Below are 18,486 nucleotides of genomic sequence, written 5' to 3'. Positions count from 1 at the left end.
TTTTTTTTTTTACCATTTTAGGATTTGCCGTGAAGTCTGTAGCACAAGCTGTTTTTGAGTAAAAGGTTGGTTAAGGTTATGTGGGGGAGGGGGGTCGGCTCATCAGCCGTGCAACAATACAGCTTCAAACATCTGTGGCACCAAATAACAAACTTGGAAATTGCAATATTGTTACTGGAATGAATGTATCTAAATCACTGCTAAAGTATAACCATATATCACCAAATAACAAAAAATAAATACGTTTAAAAAAACTATCATTAAGAAATCCCCAAGTCGTTTACTTGCCTAACATCAAGTTCGTATTAAACTTTGCATCTTATGTTGAGTTCTGTAATGGCGCTTTAAAGACCTCAGACTGTACACAATATGAAAGTGGTCTATTAAAAATATCACGTGGTCTGTCTTACAAAAATCTGAAAATATGTTTATATGAAAGCTCTATAACCTTTACGCGGCTTCAGAAAATCAGCTGTTTTCGCAACCTCGGACACCTCTTGTGACTCTTCACCCTTTTTCTCCGAAGTTCAGGCAGCGCTGCGTGCTACTGAATTTGAGGTCCTACGGTTGCTCGGTGATGACGTGTGCTTCCTGGCTGTACTTTCATCTCGTGAATAAAACAGAAACTTTTACACAAATATAAATAATAAATATATTAATTTGGTTAATCTCTGTTTAACTGTTGTATACGTGGGTTGTGGCAGAAATGGAGACGCTTTATCACCAGACAAATAAGTAAGTTGTTCTTTACGTCATATTACCGACAATTGACATTAATTTTGTTTTATATTGAAACCTTAATGTAAGTAATGCTATCTGTCTAATGTAAGACTCACAGAAATAAATATACCTGGTGTTAACGTGTATAATTAAACGTGTATATCCCAAAGATTTGAAAATGTATCATGTTGTATTACTAATTATTAATAATACTAGCAGTAGTATTATTACTGGCTGAAGGGATTTCAAAACTCAGTTACTGTACTAGACCGGTGTAACGGAAATTTTTGCTATTTCGTCAAAATTTGCTAACGTGCCAAAATGTTAAATGTAGTTGAAACGTTATATATATATATATATATATATATATATATATATATATATATATATATATATATGTATATGTATGTTTTGGATCAAGTTAAAACAATCCAACAATTCATCTTGGTGGTTATATATAGAGTAGTTTGAATATATATATATATATATATATATATATATATATATATATATATATATATATATATATATATGAATGTATGAATGAATGAATGAATGAAGAGTTTAGATGCAAAACCACACACCAATTTTTCCTATGTTTGGTAAATGATCTTTTTTATTGTTCTTTTCTGAATAAATAAATTAACTCCACATTAGGTGTTTTTCAAATGGAATAACTAAACAAATGAGAATTTAAAATGAAAGAAATTCAGCAAAAGGCTATATAGCCATTGTTGGACGTTTTCTTACAAAACAAGACATATCCACATTCCACTCAATTAAGAAAATTGATTAATCAAAGTCACAAGGAATTAGTAAACATTAACAAATCTGACATCAAATAATTCTGCAGACAACAATTACGTTTAGGCTTTTTTAATTTTTTTTTTTATATACATTTCAAGTTTTCTGCTTTTACATTGCATATTAACTGTCATGTTGATGCCAACATGAACAAACCCTTGAAAGAAAAGTCAGTGATTTTCAGTATTACAGAGGCTCATTGACAAGGGTTCATCAAATAAATTGCTTAAAATTATTCAAAATACGGTAATCTAGTTATCTACATAAAAACTTTGAAATCTGATAATGTGGACAATTTAGCAATTTAAAGCAAAGCCAACCATAGGTCAGCACTGACGAGCAAGGATGCCACACTGCCACAATGAAATGACCACATTATCACTAGGATATAGGGCTGTGGCTGAAGGTTCGAAGGTTTGAAGGTTTGTTCGCTAGCCAGGGGTTCAAAGATTGTTTTAAACCTTCGAAGATTTGTCAGACAGGTTCACGCACTGTATGTGGTTTTTGTTTTGTTTTTCTTCCTATTAACATAAACTGTTTGACAATGTGTGAATACTATAAATAACACATTACCTCTCACTCACTCGATATTTTGATTTGTGTAATGCATATTACATAAAACACAAGTTGTTAATAAAATCCCCTAGTACATTGTTATACATTACGTACAACTGGAGCAGGGTATATATAGTATCCAAAGCAGTGGGCTCGTACCTCTAGTGATTGTAGTGCTTCAGTAAAATATGTACTGAATATATAGTGTACATACAAAATATACGATAACACAAATCATTTTAATTTCAAAAACAGCACGGTCCGCCCCATCCCCGCTCCAGCTCCTGTTGTCCAGAGCCAGACCTTTAATTTCTTTATTCGCCATCTCGACAGCAAAGCGTTGTATAATGTAAGCTGTATTTAAAAGAAATGTCTCAAAACCTCTCTGCTGTTTGGGATTTTTATGTTATGCCCAGACAACCAAAAAAAAATGTTGAATGCAACTGTGCAAGCAACTCGTATCATGGAGGCATAACCAATCTCTGGGGTCACTTGACAAGTTCATATTATTATTAGTACTGTATTATTAATGTTTTTAGTAGTAGTAAAATGTGACTGATAACCTGCTTGGAACGGTGACTGTTAAATAAAGCTTTGTCCGCTGCAGTTGGTGCTGGTGCAATGCAAGCTTACTGTATAGATCGCAAGCAAGCTCAATTATGTGTAAAAACAATGTGATTACATGATTACTTTTCTTTAACGTATTTTTAAACTACATGTGAATGTTTGTTTTATTCCATTTATATGGATTACCTGTAAAATAGGATTTTCAATCAAATATAAACAAGTAGCTATGGTGACGTCTCCAATAAATTCTGCAAATGAGTACCATTGAAGGTTTGAACCTTACTTCGGTAATGTGTTCCGAACCTTTGAATGTCAAAATGTACCCTTCGTTGCAGCCCTACTAGGATACCAAAAAAAAAGGTTGAAATCCTGAAAATTAACAATATACACCAATTTGACAGCAGAGGATTATAATATTTAATATTAACCCTTTACTGCAGTGGTGGGGAACCCTGGTCCTGGAGGGCCACAGTGTCTTCTGGTTTTTGCTCCACCTCAACTCTCAATTACTTAATTGAACCATTGTTTTCTAAATTGAACCCATTAAGCATTGTTTCCAAGTTGTAAGCAGGCGGGGATGTAAAGTGATACACAAAACCTGCAGGACTGCAGCCCCCCAGGATCAGGGTTCCCCATCACTGCTTTACTGACTGGAGGTGATCTGTGTCACCAAAGGAAATCAGTGAAAACAAACAAAGGCTAAATGCATCCAAACCATAACACATTAGAATCAGTGGTGTAGTGCTATATTTAAAAGTGAGGGGTCGCTATTATCTACACACATGATTAAAACGCCGTCATTATTACTAATCCTATGCGTAACACTCCCCCCTTCTCGTATACTGAATGGTTTGGTCCAGAATCAGCTTGTCTCACTGTCCTGTTGCAGCCACTTAAGAGCTAATGAGACTGAGGTTTTGAAACAGAAGTGCATCCGTTTGCAAAAAACGATGTGTAAGGCCACAGGTACCTTTTATTTGTTTGTTGCGATTGAGTTTTATCTTTTAAATACATTTTTAGCTTATGTTACCTACATTATTTCTTATATATAGGTCTAAAAAAAGAATTGTTCCAGTTATTACATCTAATTGTAAAACGCTGACACCTTAGCACAGCGTTGATTCAGGTTCTTTTCACCTCTCTACATTATGCACACCTGTTGTTCCAGACCAGGCACGCTATATTCAAACTTTTTTCATTATTTATCTCTCAATGGTTTCTTACGGTTATTGTATTATTTGCTTATTTGTATGGGTTATACACATGTATATCTATCTCCATATATTAATAGGAGCAAAGCAGTTAAATATTCTACACGTTAAATACAGAAGTGATGCCCAAGAGAAGTGAGGGAGCAGCGCTCCCCCAGCACTACACCCCTGATTAGAATTAATTGAAAATTATATGAGTTATCTGCTATCACATCCTATTTCAGTAATTTGAGATCCAGTTTTTGTCAAATAATTGCTCCAAAGCTCAGAATAGCTGAAGTGAAACTATAAGTCATAAAAACAAATAAATTACAAAAACATCTGACAAAGCACCTTCATAAAAGTCTCGAACATTCTGCCCAATTCCAAGTTCATCAGTGAGCTTGAGAATGTCAGTCTTTTTTGCAGGTTTAACACAGTTCACCATTGGGCTGATTCTTGGCTGAAACCGTTCCCAGGTCTTGCCACGAGTCGGGTGTGATGACAGAAATATCCTCCATAGACTTTGTGAAAACCAAGCTTATTGTTGTTGATTTGAATAGCTCTGGCATCACTGATCTTAAATGAATGCTGGGACTTTACCACCTTGGTCACAGCTGCCTTAAAATCCCAGCATACCTAGTCACCTCCGTAGATGTGTACATTTCCGTGTTTACGAAGAACATCAATGTATTCATCCGGTAGCAGAATGGTGTAGCTCTTGTTCAATTCTACCGAAACCACGATCAGCAGGGAGAAAACTGTGCCCCCGGATGGGAAAGTAGTAGTTAATCCTAAGGTGTGGCTGTTGCTGCTTGTGCAAAGCAAATAGCATTGACAAGAAGTTGATGTTTTTATTGTGCCCGTAACAGGAGTCGGAGAAAAGACAAAGTTCTTGGTGATTTTTCAGTTTCTCAGCTACTACAGAACGGAAGTAGTGTGACAATGCAGAGGCAATCATATTGCTGTTTTTTTATGCTAGTTCTCAAGCCACACATATAAATCAATGTTATCTTTCCCCTGCGGCTGGTTTCTCCCACGATGGTGAACAACACCAAACGCATACAAATACAACTGTCTGGAGTAGTACGATTGTCCTATTGGGGACTTAAGAAGAACAAGGTTTTCCATGACGTCAAAGCACACTGAAGGAATCTGCCACGCTGTTAAGAATGTCATAAAACTTCCTAGCCTAAGTTTATTTTCTTCAGAGAGCTTGGGGTTCTTCAGACGCAGGCGGAATTTCACTCAGGTACTGCAAATATCCTTAGCTGGGTGCCCGAATCCAAGATTAAAGTCATACATAAAGATGCTGTAGTACAGCGAGTATGACACCTGAACGTGGTTTTGTTCGAGGAACAGCTGATGCATCTTTTGAATATTTAAATCAGTTGGCAGGTATTTTCGACCTGGTGCCCCACGGCGGGAATAGTGGTTGGCCAGGCAAATGAATGACTGGATGTGTGCCCGAACCTGCTCCTTCTTCTCCACCATATCAGCTTTAACACGACTGCCTCCACGATTTTCTGGACGAGCCACACCATGCTCCAACCAGTACTTGGCAATGTTACTGACGTGATCTTTTGAAATACCTGAAACTTTCAAATAAGACTAAATTGTCATCAGTTAATTTTATCAGGGGCTAGGAGATTTCTATGTAAAGTGAAAATGTAAAGCTGTTAACCCTAACAGACAATTTTTGACAGTCTATACTAATTTAACCACAATTATGATTTAGGGAAAGAATGGGGAGGGAGAATCAATAATTAATAAGAGTTTTGATTTCAATTTTGAATTCAATTTTGGCACCAGTTTGTGGACACAATGAGCTAGAGACAAAACATTCAGCTGTGAAAACTATTAACATGACTATGACTGTAAAAACAGACTATTTTACTGCATAAAGTAGCGAACATCATGAATAAAAGAGATTTGGGAAAAGGGACTGTCAGGATCCTCATTCATGCTATGTACCTGCAAGGGCACTGAACCAACTCAAATCTTTGAAGGATATGAAAAGATTTCTCTTAACCCTGTTGTTCCCAGACAATGTTAAATCTTGTGACGGTTACATTTTAAACAACGTCAATATTAAAAGCAAAGACAAACTATCGGATACAACTCAAACGTTTTATTCAGGCACATCATATCAAACATGTGCAGAGCCGAAACAGCATATTTAAGTGAACAATTACGCATGAGCACTACTTCAGTAAATGAAATACTGTAATAAAAAAAAAAAAAACATTTCAAAAGAAACTACTAGGTAAACAGGTGTAAACAGATATATGTGCATAGAAAACTGAAAAAAATAGTAGGCAAACAGGTGTAAACAGATATACAGTGCCTGTAGAAATTCTACTCCCCCTTGAACTTTTTTCACATTTTGTTGTCAGTGCCTCAGAGTTTCATGCATTTAAATGAGGATTTTTTTCCACTTATCTACACACCATACTCCACACTGTTAAGGGGAAAAAAGTTTTTATTGAGAAAAAAATATATATATTAAAAATACAAAACGGAAAGATCATAATTGGATAAGTCTCCACCCCCCTGAGTTAATACTTGGAGGAAGCACCTTTGGCAGCAATTACAGCTGTGAATCTGTCTCTACCAACTTTGCACACCTAGATTTGGCAATATTTGACCATTCTTCTTTGCAAAACTGTTCAAGCTCTGTCAAGTTCCTTGGGGAGCGTTGATGGACAGCAATCTTCAAGTCATGCCACAAATTTTCGATTGGATTTCGGTCGGGGCTCTGACCAGGCCACTGTAGTGTAGCTTTGGCTGTGTGCTTTGGGTCATTGACATGCTGAAAGGTGAACTTCCGTCCCAGTTTCAGCTTTCTTGCAGAGGGCAGCAGGTTTTCCTCAAGGACTTCTTTGTACTTTGCTCCATTCATTTTCCCTTCTATCCTGACAAGTGCCCCAGTCCCTGCCGATGAGAAACATCCCCATAACATGATGCTGCCATGCTTTACAGTAGGGATGGTGTTCTTTGGGTGATGCGCTGTGTTGGGTTTGCGCCAAACATAACGCTTTGCATTTAGGTCAAAAAGTTCAATTTTAGTTTCGTCAGACCACAAAACATTTTGCCACATCTCTACAGAATCTGAGTGTGTTTTTGCATACTTCAAACAGGATTCAAGGTGGGCTTTCTTGAGTAATGGCTTCCTCCCTACCATACAGGCCAGATTTATGGAGTGCTTGGGATATTGTTGTCACATGCACACTTTGACAAGTCTTGGCCATAAAAGCCTGTAGCTCTTGCAAAGTTGCCATTGGCCTCTTGGTAGCCTCTCTGATCAGTCTCCTTCTTGCTCGGTCATCCAGTTTGGAGGGACGGCCTGATCTAGGCAGGGTCTTGGTGGTGCCATACACCTTCCACTTCTTAATAATCATCTTGACCGTGCTCCAAGGGATATTCAAGGCCTTTGATATTTTTTTTTATACCCATCCCCTGATCTGTGCCTTTCAACAACTTTGTCCTGGAGTTCTTTTGAAAGCGCCTTGATGCTCATGGTTGAGTCTTTGCTTTGAAATGCACTACCCAGCAGAGGGAACCTACAGGAACTGCTGAATTTATCCTTAAATCATGTGAATCACTACAATTTAACACAGTTGGAGGCCACTTAACTTGATGTGTGATTTTGAAGGCGATTTGGTTACACATGAGCTAATTTAGGATTGCTATTACAAAGGGGGTGGACACTTATCCAACCAAGCTATTTCAGTTTTTATTTTTAATTAATTTTCTACAAATTTCTAGAATGTTTTTTTCACTTGGAAGTTGTGGGGTAGGATGTGTAGATAAAAGAAAAAAAAAATATTTTAATGGATTTTAATTCCAGGCTATAAGGCAATAAATGGTGAATATTTTGAAAGGGGGTGTAGACTTTTTAAAGGCACTTGTATGTACATAATTTTCTTTTTTTTTTTTTAAATTAACATAAAGAAAATAACTTAATTACCATTATGTAACTTGAATGTGTTTTCGTGGTAACTAACAAGCACACAGTCCCTACACTTTTATTTCACACACGCAGAGTAATTTACATTTTAAAAGTGAAAATCGTCAAAATGATGGCTCTGGGGTTTCTAGTGTTAACATTGTCTGGGAACAATGGGGTTAAATAAAATGTTATGTCTATGTAGGTGAGAAGGGTCCTGTTTAACTTTGGCACTCGTCGAGTAAAACTGGTCTCGAACAACGCTAGTTCTTCATCTGTGAGCGTGATTGCCGAACAAAATTTCTGTGCATTATGTCCACACAATGCAGGAATTTTAACACCCCCACTGTGCCGTGCTCTCTTCGCTACTTCACGCCTAGATGCCTTTGGGCATCTCTTCTTTCTCCCGGAAGTAGAGTAACACAGGCTCCTCTATTTCATCAAAATTATTAATCATTTAATCATAAAATCACAATTTACAACATTAAATATGCTACTATACACGCGTTTGGCTCAGTAGATATATCAGATTTTGCTAAATTAGAAGCCTGGCGTATAGCGTGTTATGGAAAGAAACAATCAATTGAGTTGTATTTAACGTGGTGTATATCGTGTTTTGAGGACAAAGGACATTGACCATCAGAAAGTAGGCACTGTGAGATGACTGATCCTGCTTTTCGCTCAGTTTTGGTGCGAATGGCATTACATTACATTATTTTAGTTCTGCTATTTATATATATATATATTGTAACACAGCAGGGAGGGGGTTAATCCTCCATGAAAAACATGTGCAAATTTAATTGTTTTGTTTTATTGTTTAATTATTTCTGTTAATTGTTTTATTGCTAATTGTTTGGTGATTATCCCCTGCACCTGGTGATTTATTATTAAATTAGAGCCAGGTGCAGGGTATAAAAGAAAGGCAGCCAGTTTGTGCGGGGCTGCTGTGTGTATAGCCCGCTTGCGAGTGTGTGCAGGCGTACCAAGTGAGTGAAGGTTTATATGTGGAAAAACTGTGTGTTTTGTTACAGGTGAACGACTTAGCCATCCTGTTTATAGTTTAGGTTCCTGTGTTGTGTTTCAGTTATTGCTCGAAAAGAGCTAGGTGTTTGTTTTTGTTTATTTTGTTTATTAAAAAATAGCGCGTCAGCGCAGTAAAAAATCCATTTCCTGTGTCTGGGTCAGTGTTTTAAAGGGGCAACGAACCGCGGAGAGGTGCGATTCTGTTACTATATATATATATATATATATATATATATATATATATATATATATATATATATATATATATATATATCTATCTATCTATCTATCTATCTATCTCTATCTATATATCTATATATATATATATATATATATATATATATATATATATATCTATAGCAGAGCTAAAATAATGTAATTTAACATTACTTATTTTAAAATTAATATCAACAACATGTTCAGAATTCACACTAGAAAATAGCTCTAAATAATAAAAATAATAATAATAATAATACCTTTGCAAAAAATTTTACAAAGGTGTACTTAAGGGTTATTTATACGCAGTCGGCATCTATTTGCATTTTTATCTTTTGCTTTTTTATTTAAAAAAAATCTACCTAGCTCTATAGTACACTACCGTTCGTTAACATCAGCTGTCTGTATTTAATATAAAACGAATTATTACATCTAGAGTAAAATTTATCTTTACAAAACACGTAGTTTCTCATCCAAAAAAAAATAGGTAGCAGTTTTTGATGAGCGTCCTCGGTCTTAAGGAAGAAAAATCTAGGCATGCGCAGTGCAGGGTGAAAATAGTCTGGGCATGCGCAGTACACAAAGTAGGAACATTTGATAGGTTGCATAAATTGACGTGACACAGGTGTCTTGTTAATTTGTGGTACATGTTAAAACGTGGTAAACGGTGTACTATTCGCAAATGATTTTCGCTCAGAAAACAAAGAAACGACCATCTACGATGTACTGAGTTTGGCCCTTAGTTATTTTTAATATACTTTTTTTTCACAATTCAGCAAATGTATGTGACTTTAAATGATGAGCAACAAATTAGGTCATCTAATATGGTAAACATGTACGATTTTGTGGGTGAACTACAGTTTATCTTGTTTGTAGTGATTTGTGCAGCAGTCAGTCATAGCATTGCCAACGTACCATTTTTTGGCATTAAACATGTACGTGTACCACATTGTGACGATGTACCACTTTCTGGCCCTACACCGGTAGTACTTGCTTATAACGGTACTGGTCATATTGTTTGCAGTGAGAAATGAATGTTCAGAATACAGATAAACCAGTTTTACTAATATCATACCCCGTTTATTATCACGATTTCTTCTAAAAACCACTTGCCATGCACCATAGGTTTTTTGAGAAATTACCTCTCTTAATATCATCTCACAAACCCGCTTATTGTCACGTTTTGTGCAGCCTGTCAAATGCAGAGTGGCCAGGCTTTACTAACTACAGGATATAATACATTTTCAACGCAACTAACAACCACACTATGTAACACAATTTGTGTTCCTGGGTAGTAAGTGTTATTTCCTAATTGCTTATGCCTCAAAAGTATAGAAAATGGCTATTATTCCCCACAAACTTTGCTTTTGTGACCAGGACAGTGATATTTTGAAATTTACCTATTTCCAATGAGAAAATGGGCGAATTTGTGTCTTTTCGTTCACATAAAGTCAGAAAAAAACAACATATGAATCCAAATTAACATGTATTTATACTAAAGTAATACAAAAATGACTACAAAAGATTTAGAAGTGAGTAGTTTTTCGAGATTTACGATTATACTGTAAATCAGTTTCACGAATCAGCCCCCAAATGTAGTCTCCCATCATGTTCTCGTTATACTGTCCTTGGTAGCGGCGTTCAAAGTCCAGTATATCCTGGTGGAAGCGCTCGCCTTGCTCCTCCGAGTACGCTCCCATGTTCTCCTTGAATTTATCAAGATGAGCATCAAGGATATGGACTTTGAGGGACATCCTACAGCCCATTGTGCCGTAGTTCTTCACCAGAGTCTCAACCAGCTCCACATAGTTTTCGGCCTTGTGATTGCCCAGGAAGCCCCGAACCACTGCGACAAAGCTATTCCAAGCCGCTTTCTCCTTACTAGTGAGCTTCTTGGGGAATTCATTGCACTCCAGGATCTTCTTTATCTGTGGTCCGACGAAGACACCGGCTTTGACCTTTGCCTCAGACAGCTTAGGGAAGAAGTCTTGAAGGTACTTGAAGGCTGCCGACTCCTTATCTAGAGCTCTGACAAATTGTTTCATAAGGCCCAATTTGATGTGTAGTGGTGGCATCAGCACCTTCCGGGGGTCCACCAGTGGCTCCCACTTGACGTTGTTCCTCCCCACAGAGAACTCGGTCCGCTGTGGCCAGTCCCGCCTGTGGTAGTGCGCCTTGGTGTCCCTGCTGTCCCAAAGGCAAAGATAGCAGGGAAACTTGGTAAAACCGCCTTGGAGACCCATCAGGAATGCCACCATTTTGAAGTTTCCTATGACCTCCCAGCCGTACTCGTCATACTTCAAGGCGTCCAGCAAGGTCTTGATGCTGTTGTAATCCTCTTTGAGGTGCACCGAGTAAGCCAGGGGAAGAGACGGGTACTTGTTACCATTATGGAGCAACATGGCTTTGAGGCTCCTGGATGAGCTGTCAATGAAAAGGCGCCACTCATTCTGGTTATAGGCGATTCCGATAGCCTCGAACAGACTGGTCACATTGTGGCAGAAGCAAAGCCCATCTTGACGGGTGAAGAAGCTGGAAAAAGGTTGGTGACGCTTCCTCTGAACTGCGACATGCACACTTTCATCCAACAAGTTCCACTGCTTGAGCCTTGACGTCAAAAGCTCGGCATTGGACTTGGTGAGACCAAGATCTCTAATCAAGTCGTTGAGGTCTTTTTGGTTGGGGTAGTATGGGTTTCTCTCCTCAGCTCCACCTATGAAATTGTCATCTGGATCTACAACGTCTTCCTCGCTCTCTGACTTGCTGCTCTCTTCTAAAGACGGCTGCTCTCTCTCTGGAGGAGTGGGTACGGGGAGCTCATGGCAGTGTGGCACCGGGGGGATGGATGAAGGAAGGTCCGGATACGTGATAGCAGTCCGACGTTTGGAAGGGTCCACCATGCAGAAGTAGCAGTTGCTTGAGTGGTCAGTGGGTTCCCGCCAAATTCTTGGGATAGCGAACTTCATGGCTCTCTTTTCCCCTCTGTACCATCCTACAAAAATACATTTATTTCACCCATGACTAATGTGTAAGAGATTCTCGCAACATTTTTCATATACAATATATTTTTTCAATAACATTGAAAATTGTAAAACATTTTAAAATTTAAAACTTTTACAATTTTGAAAATTTTAACAAATTTTATAACATAAAATTCCGAGCAACAATTGTCCATCTTACCTTCCAGAGTTTTTTTGCAGTGCTTGCAGGTGAAATGAGGTGCCCAGGGTTTGTCTTGATCCCCGACAGGCATGCCGAAATATGCCTTGTAGGCCTCATACATCTTAGCAGACGCTTCCACAGAGTACTTTTTCGCTCTTGTCTTGATAAATTGGCCGCAGACATAGCAAAATGCGTCTGCCGGATGCTTGCAGCCTCTTGATGCCATCTCAGAAAAATGCAGATATGTATCCACTTAGGCAGCTGGAACTAAACTGAACTGGTGGGCTTAAGGCCCCTGTATTTATACTACTATTTATATTACTGGAAAGTTCTAGAAAGTTCTAGAAGTTACTCCAAGTTTACTCAGCACTGAATCTATCTGGAATGTTATGGAAAATAGGTAAATTTCAAAATATCACTGTCCTGGTCACAAAAGCAAAGTTTGTGGGGAATAATAGCCATTTTCTATACTTTTGAGGCATAAGCAATTAGGAAATAACTTACTACCCAGGAACAAAAAAAAATAAAACATTTGTTACACGGTGTAATCATCTCGGCTGATGAATTGACATTTTGTGCAGCCTGTCAAATGCTGCGTAGTTTAGTTACAAAACACCAATGTCGCTATATTTTTTACATAGTCAGTCTTGTACAAATGCACACAAAAAACACTGTGCAATGCCTAATTGGTAGTTCTCATCAGTCGACAATTCATGCTGTTTCGTTCCAATTAATGATACAAAATGCATTTGTCCTTGTAACAGGGCGAGGAGCCCTGTATGTTGATTTGTTTATTTATTTTTAGAACGGGGTCTCCCTCTCCGCCCCTGTGCAGGCTATTGTTTTGTATTTGTTTGTATTATGATTTATTTATTATGTATATATGACGGCGTAGCCTCATTGCTTTGGTATTGTTTTGACAGTGTAGCCATGTGTTTTTTGTTTTGAAATACCTCGTGGGAATGCGTGACTGTCAGCTGGTGATTATTGAATTAGCTGGCAGTCACGCATAATAATTCTTCCTGTGCAGATTGTGGCCGAGGGATAATAGAATAATTGCCAGCTAGTTAAACCCCTCGGCCACGATATAAAAGTCTGCAGCTCTCTGCACTCAGTGTGGATGTTAGGAGTGAGAGCGAGAGGAGCGAGAGAGAAACGAAACTTTAAAGAAATACAGGATCAGTGAAGGCTACTGCCCAGCCTGACCTGGGTTTTGTTTATTTTTGTGTTTGTAATTATTTTTGTTTAAACCTTTTATTTTCGCTCTGTGAGCAAGTCTTTTTGTTAAAACCTTTTATTTATTTTTGTATTTGAACAAACGGCACGCGCAGCGTCTTCTTTTTGAACTGCAGCACTGCCTGGTGTCAGTGTTTCCCTTCCTGCTTCTGACCTGACGTCACCGCACACCCTGTCACAGTCCTGTAGTAAACTATGCATTTGTTTAAATGTAAAGAATGACTAAATGTACAGTATTAAATACTGCTCTTTCATTCACCATTAGTTTTTTTTTTTTTCTCGCACTTGTAATGTGCCGTCATATGCAAATGTCAAACCCGCTTTATATCACAAATTATGCCTGCATGGCAGTCATTATATAAAGCGGGTTCCTCTGTATCTCTTCTCTTTTGTATTTTAGAAAAATAGCAGGTTTCCCAGAACAAGCTGAAACATTTTAGTATTTTTACATTTATTAATATATTTATGTGTAATCATATTTGGTGCTACCGTTACATGAGGGAGATAAATTTTACTGTCAATAGTGAACTTGCTTTAAAATCTCTGGCTGCAACACTTTCCATATTTTGACACCAAATTGACCCAAAAGTGATCCAGATATTGGGACACTAAAACCAGTGGTCTTTGGCACAACACATTCTCTACTACACTCTACAGATTACAACAGTATCTCCATCTGTATATAATATGTTTCTGTATTTTTATTCATTTTTATATGAAATGCTTGTTGTAGGAGTGTGTTTCTGTTACAGTTCACAAGCTGGGTAGAACCTAAGTGATACTGGATATTTGCCAACACGAAATTTGTATGACTTTGTTCAACTTCCCAAATCCACTCTGTCCCTCCTTTCCCCTCTTTTTGTACTATCGAGTTTGTGCTTGTTGTTTTAAGTACGACTTCCCTGTGGGAGCCATATTCATAAAACATTAGGGTGCCAGCTAATGCATAGGGGACTTAGATTCTTTAGGAACTATAGAGTACATATATGTTAGTACATAGGAGGCTTTCATAGGAGGCTGTGTGGTCCAGTGGTCAAAGAAAAGGGCTTGTAACCAGGAGGTCCCCGGTTCAAATCCCACCTCAGCCACTGACTCATTGTGTGACCCTGAGCAAGTCACTTAACCTCCTTGGGTTCCGTCTTTCGGGTGAAATGTAGTTGTAAGTGACTCTGCAGCTGATGCATAGTTCACACACCCTAGTCTCTGTAAGTCGCCTTGTATAAAGGTGTCTGCTAAATAAACAAATAATAATAATACATTCCTTGAGTCAGGCTGCCCTAAATATATGGTTGGACAATAATGACATTAATTATTTGATAAAAAGGATCACGATAATCATGCATATAACTTCCAGTATTATGACTGTATCCCTAGTTTTTAGTTCTTTCTCTCTTGCACATCTTTTTTTTTCCTTGTTTGTTTTTTCCACGCTGTTTTTTTTAAATACAACCATACTTTATTTAAAACAAGCAATACAGGGAAAACTGAATTATATGCAATTTATTTAACACCCCCCCTAGAATAAAATGTAAGTTGTATGCAGGAAGAGCTAGTAATATCTCCATAGGAGAGCTTTAGATGACTGTCAGAACTTAATTATACAGATCAATGAATATCAAATACATTTTCAGTACAATAAAAACCAAGACACAAAAAATGATCAATAATATTGCAGTTATTGATTATTGCTCTGCCAGAACTAGGCTGCTGCTTTACACAAATTAATGTGACAGTCTAGCTAAGGGCCAGTCAATACTACTAATAATACTTTGTACACCCTGACTTAAAAGGATTATTTAAAAAAAAAATAATAATTGACACAGCATGATACTGAATGACTAATATGATTTAGCGACTTTCATACTACAGTGTACTCCAAACCCTGGTAGTCCAAACTAACCTATAATCCAAACCACACAATCCTAATGAAATACATACAGTACTGACAGTAGATATGAACTGTATTTCCTCAAGGTGAAGTTAAATATTATTGAAAACAGTTAGCTGCACATGTAATGTCCAGTGCATTGTTGGAAAGTAGCCTTTTTTAAATGGCTAGGAGCACCTGAAAGTTACCAAAATACAGCTGTCTCCCTTTTCAGTACTTGGAACAAATTTCTAACTTGAAAAGGGTCCCTTGTCGGATGCTTCACATTTGCAAGAGTCTTCTATTTTAATAAATACATTGTTATTGGCCCTATATGTTACTGCTGTGTAACTGCTGTATTGTAAAAAGTGAAATGGCTGGAAGTGTGTGCGATAGAGACTGTTGACAGAATCTTTGTTGACCCATTTCCTCTCTTCTCTCTATCCCTGACAGACAGATCCATGAGGTGCAGTCCAACATGGGGTGTCTGGAGACAGCAGACCGGCAGTCTGTGCACTGTGAGTAAATCAACAAGGGAGGGGAGCACAAGCGCAGCGCCGGGCAGGGAAGGGTCTTATCTGGGAGAGCATCGTCGGAACCCACGCAATCCTCCCAATTACTCAGCTGTTGGGATTCTCTCCCACTTCATTCAGAATTTCAATCTGACTTCACGTCGCAGCCTGTAGAAACAAAGATCTTTATAAAAACAAAACAAAATTAAACTAAGCAAAATCTCAGGCAAGCAGTTATGGTTTGATTCAATAAGGGGGGTCCAGAGCATGGCTTGGGTAACTCATTCAGAAGTACATTTTGACTTCTGCTTCATCAGTGTACTTCTCATTCACATAGTAAAAAGAATGTTGTCTGACATACAAACACTTAATATCACGAGACACATTTTTAATGCTCATTTTCTATTGCCTGGAAAGGAGCATGTGACAACCTAACATCTTGATTTTAACTGCTGCTTTTTTTTTTTTTTTTTTTTTTTTTTAAATTTAGTCGTCGCCAATTATTTTTACCCCGGTTTTCACCCCAATTTAGCATGCCCAATTATTATCTGTATCCCCGGCTCACCGCTCGCAACCCCCCCGCCGACTCGGGAAACGGAGGCTGGAACACGCGTCCTCCGAAACGTGCTCCTTCCAAGCCGTCATTTTTCGCACTGCAGATCCACAGCAATGCCACCAGACCTATAGTGCCGGAGGACAACACAGATCTGGCGGCTCCGCTGCAGAGCCACAGGCGCCCTATGAACTCTCGGTCACGGTCAGCTGTGACATAGCCTGGATTCGAACCTGCGATCTCCAGGCTATAGGGCACATCCTGCGAGGAGCGCCTTTACTGGATGCGCCACTCGGGAGCCCCTGATTTTAACTGCTGCTTGAGTTCTGTTACTGTGAGAGTGTGTGAGAGTCAAATCCAACAATTAGTATGTTTTTGACTGTCAAAAAGAAATTGCTTGGACTGATTATTTTATTACGTGGGTGTGACAGGGCAGAGGCCCTGCACACTGAGAAATGTGTGTTTTGTGGCTGACAGCCATCTGGGCTCAGGTGCAGAAGAACAGCCTGGGCCAAGATGGCTGCCTTTACACAGCCATATGGTAAAAGGTTTGATTGATTGATTGTTTTATTAGTTAATTAGAAAAGTGTGGAATGATTGATTGTCAATTACCCCTTGCCACACCCTTTAAAAAGAGAAGGAAATGTTTGTTTGGGGGGCAGCACATGGAAGATAGTTCAGTGAAGGTGTGTTGCCCAGCGCGAATGGATTAAGAAAGTAAGAGAAATAGAAAAAATCTGTAGTTTGGGTCTCGGCCCCCTCTATTTACTGATTCTGTCCCGTTTCTCCTCATAATACTCCCTGTAACTACATACTTTCCTTTGTGACCGGTGTAATTAATCTGTGTGAGTTGTAAACAAAGCCAGGCTGGTGCCAGCGTTGGAAGGGAGGCAGAGATAAAGCCCCTTTTGCCTTGATATCGTAAATGTCATTTATTAGGGATGTACCTAATAAAACAGATCTCCTAATTGGTACATCCAGTTTGTCTTTGAGAAGTAAAAATAAACATCTATTGTAACATGAAAGCTTGTAATATGGCAAAATATGAAAAAGGAATAATGTACAATGAAACGCTTAATACCCAAACTATAAAAAATGCCCTTAACTACTGAATGCTTATTGCTTAAATTTAAAGTTCTTGTAATGTGGCGCTGAAATAAGGGGACATGAATTGCAACATATTGCATGAGTTACACAGGCAGCATCACAGACATGTCAAAGTGTTAAATTCTTTCTGATCTCTTAATTGTGATCTTCTGAATTGATCAGATATGAGGTATGATTGTAAGGAGCAAATATGATTTCAATCACTTTAACAGAATGCCCTTAAGTAAAATGTATCTTAGTTTTTAAAGTTAGTGTTAAAGGTCTGTCACAGAAATTGTCTTTGTCCAAATAATTTACAGGCAGTTGGCTAAAAAAGCTAACAATAATTTAAAAGATACAATATCTTCAGATGGGTATCATATGAGTATTCCGTAGAAAGTCCCTGCTGTGGAATTGTATATGATACAACCAAGGAATGACTCAGTAATCACAGTGCTGTTGACTATATCATTCAAAGAATGTGTACTTTTTCCCAGTTATTACAGATAAATAATACAGTCATGTTAATTGTGCAGAATAGTATGTATCTAAAATATGCTGCTGGGCTTATGATTTCAAAATAATAGAGTCAATTACTTTATTGTTTTAAAGTCCTACTGCATGGTAATAACTTGCTTATTCCACATTCTTTCTCTGTGCAGTGGTGGAGAATGAGCTCCAGGTACGAATAGACCAAATCTTCAGCAATCTGGAACGGTTAGAGATCCTGGCTAGCAAGGAGCCACCAAACAGACGACAGAACGCCAAACTGTGAGTTGTTATTTCTTTAGTATAATTTAGCTCTTTTTTTATCCAAGATATGAGTGTCATCCCATAACTGGGATATTACTTAGCTTTTATCAGTATGGTTGCTCACAAAGTGAAAATACAGAACAGGAATTGAGTAAACAATACAAACAGAAGATGATCTTGTTGTAACAAATGTAGACAACAACAACCACAGCAACTGTTATGTAGCCGATACAAACAAATTAAAACACGTGTTTGGTTCTTGTTTTGAACCACAGTCAACATAGTTTCTTCTT

General features: G+C 38.1%; 1 protein-coding gene across 1 annotated transcript in view; it reads left to right on the top strand.

The window, feature by feature from the left end:
- The first annotated feature begins 513 nt into the window (after positions 1-513).
- gosr2 (golgi SNAP receptor complex member 2) overlaps positions 514-18,486 on the top strand; it is a 35,446-nt gene continuing 17,473 nt past the window's right edge. The window contains exons 1-3 of the mRNA XM_034055814.3: positions 514-735; positions 15,743-15,807; positions 18,103-18,211. Coding sequence (XP_033911705.1) covers positions 707-735; positions 15,743-15,807; positions 18,103-18,211 — 203 coding nt within the window. The 5' untranslated portion in view covers positions 514-706. The remainder of the gene's footprint in view (positions 736-15,742; positions 15,808-18,102; positions 18,212-18,486) is intronic.

This window comes from Acipenser ruthenus, chromosome 33 (genome assembly GCF_902713425.1).
Source record: "Acipenser ruthenus chromosome 33, fAciRut3.2 maternal haplotype, whole genome shotgun sequence".
Lineage (NCBI taxonomy): Eukaryota > Metazoa > Chordata > Actinopteri > Acipenseriformes > Acipenseridae > Acipenser > Acipenser ruthenus.
The sequence above is the reverse complement of the archived record's forward strand: the minus strand, read 5'-3'. Positions and strand labels throughout refer to the sequence as shown.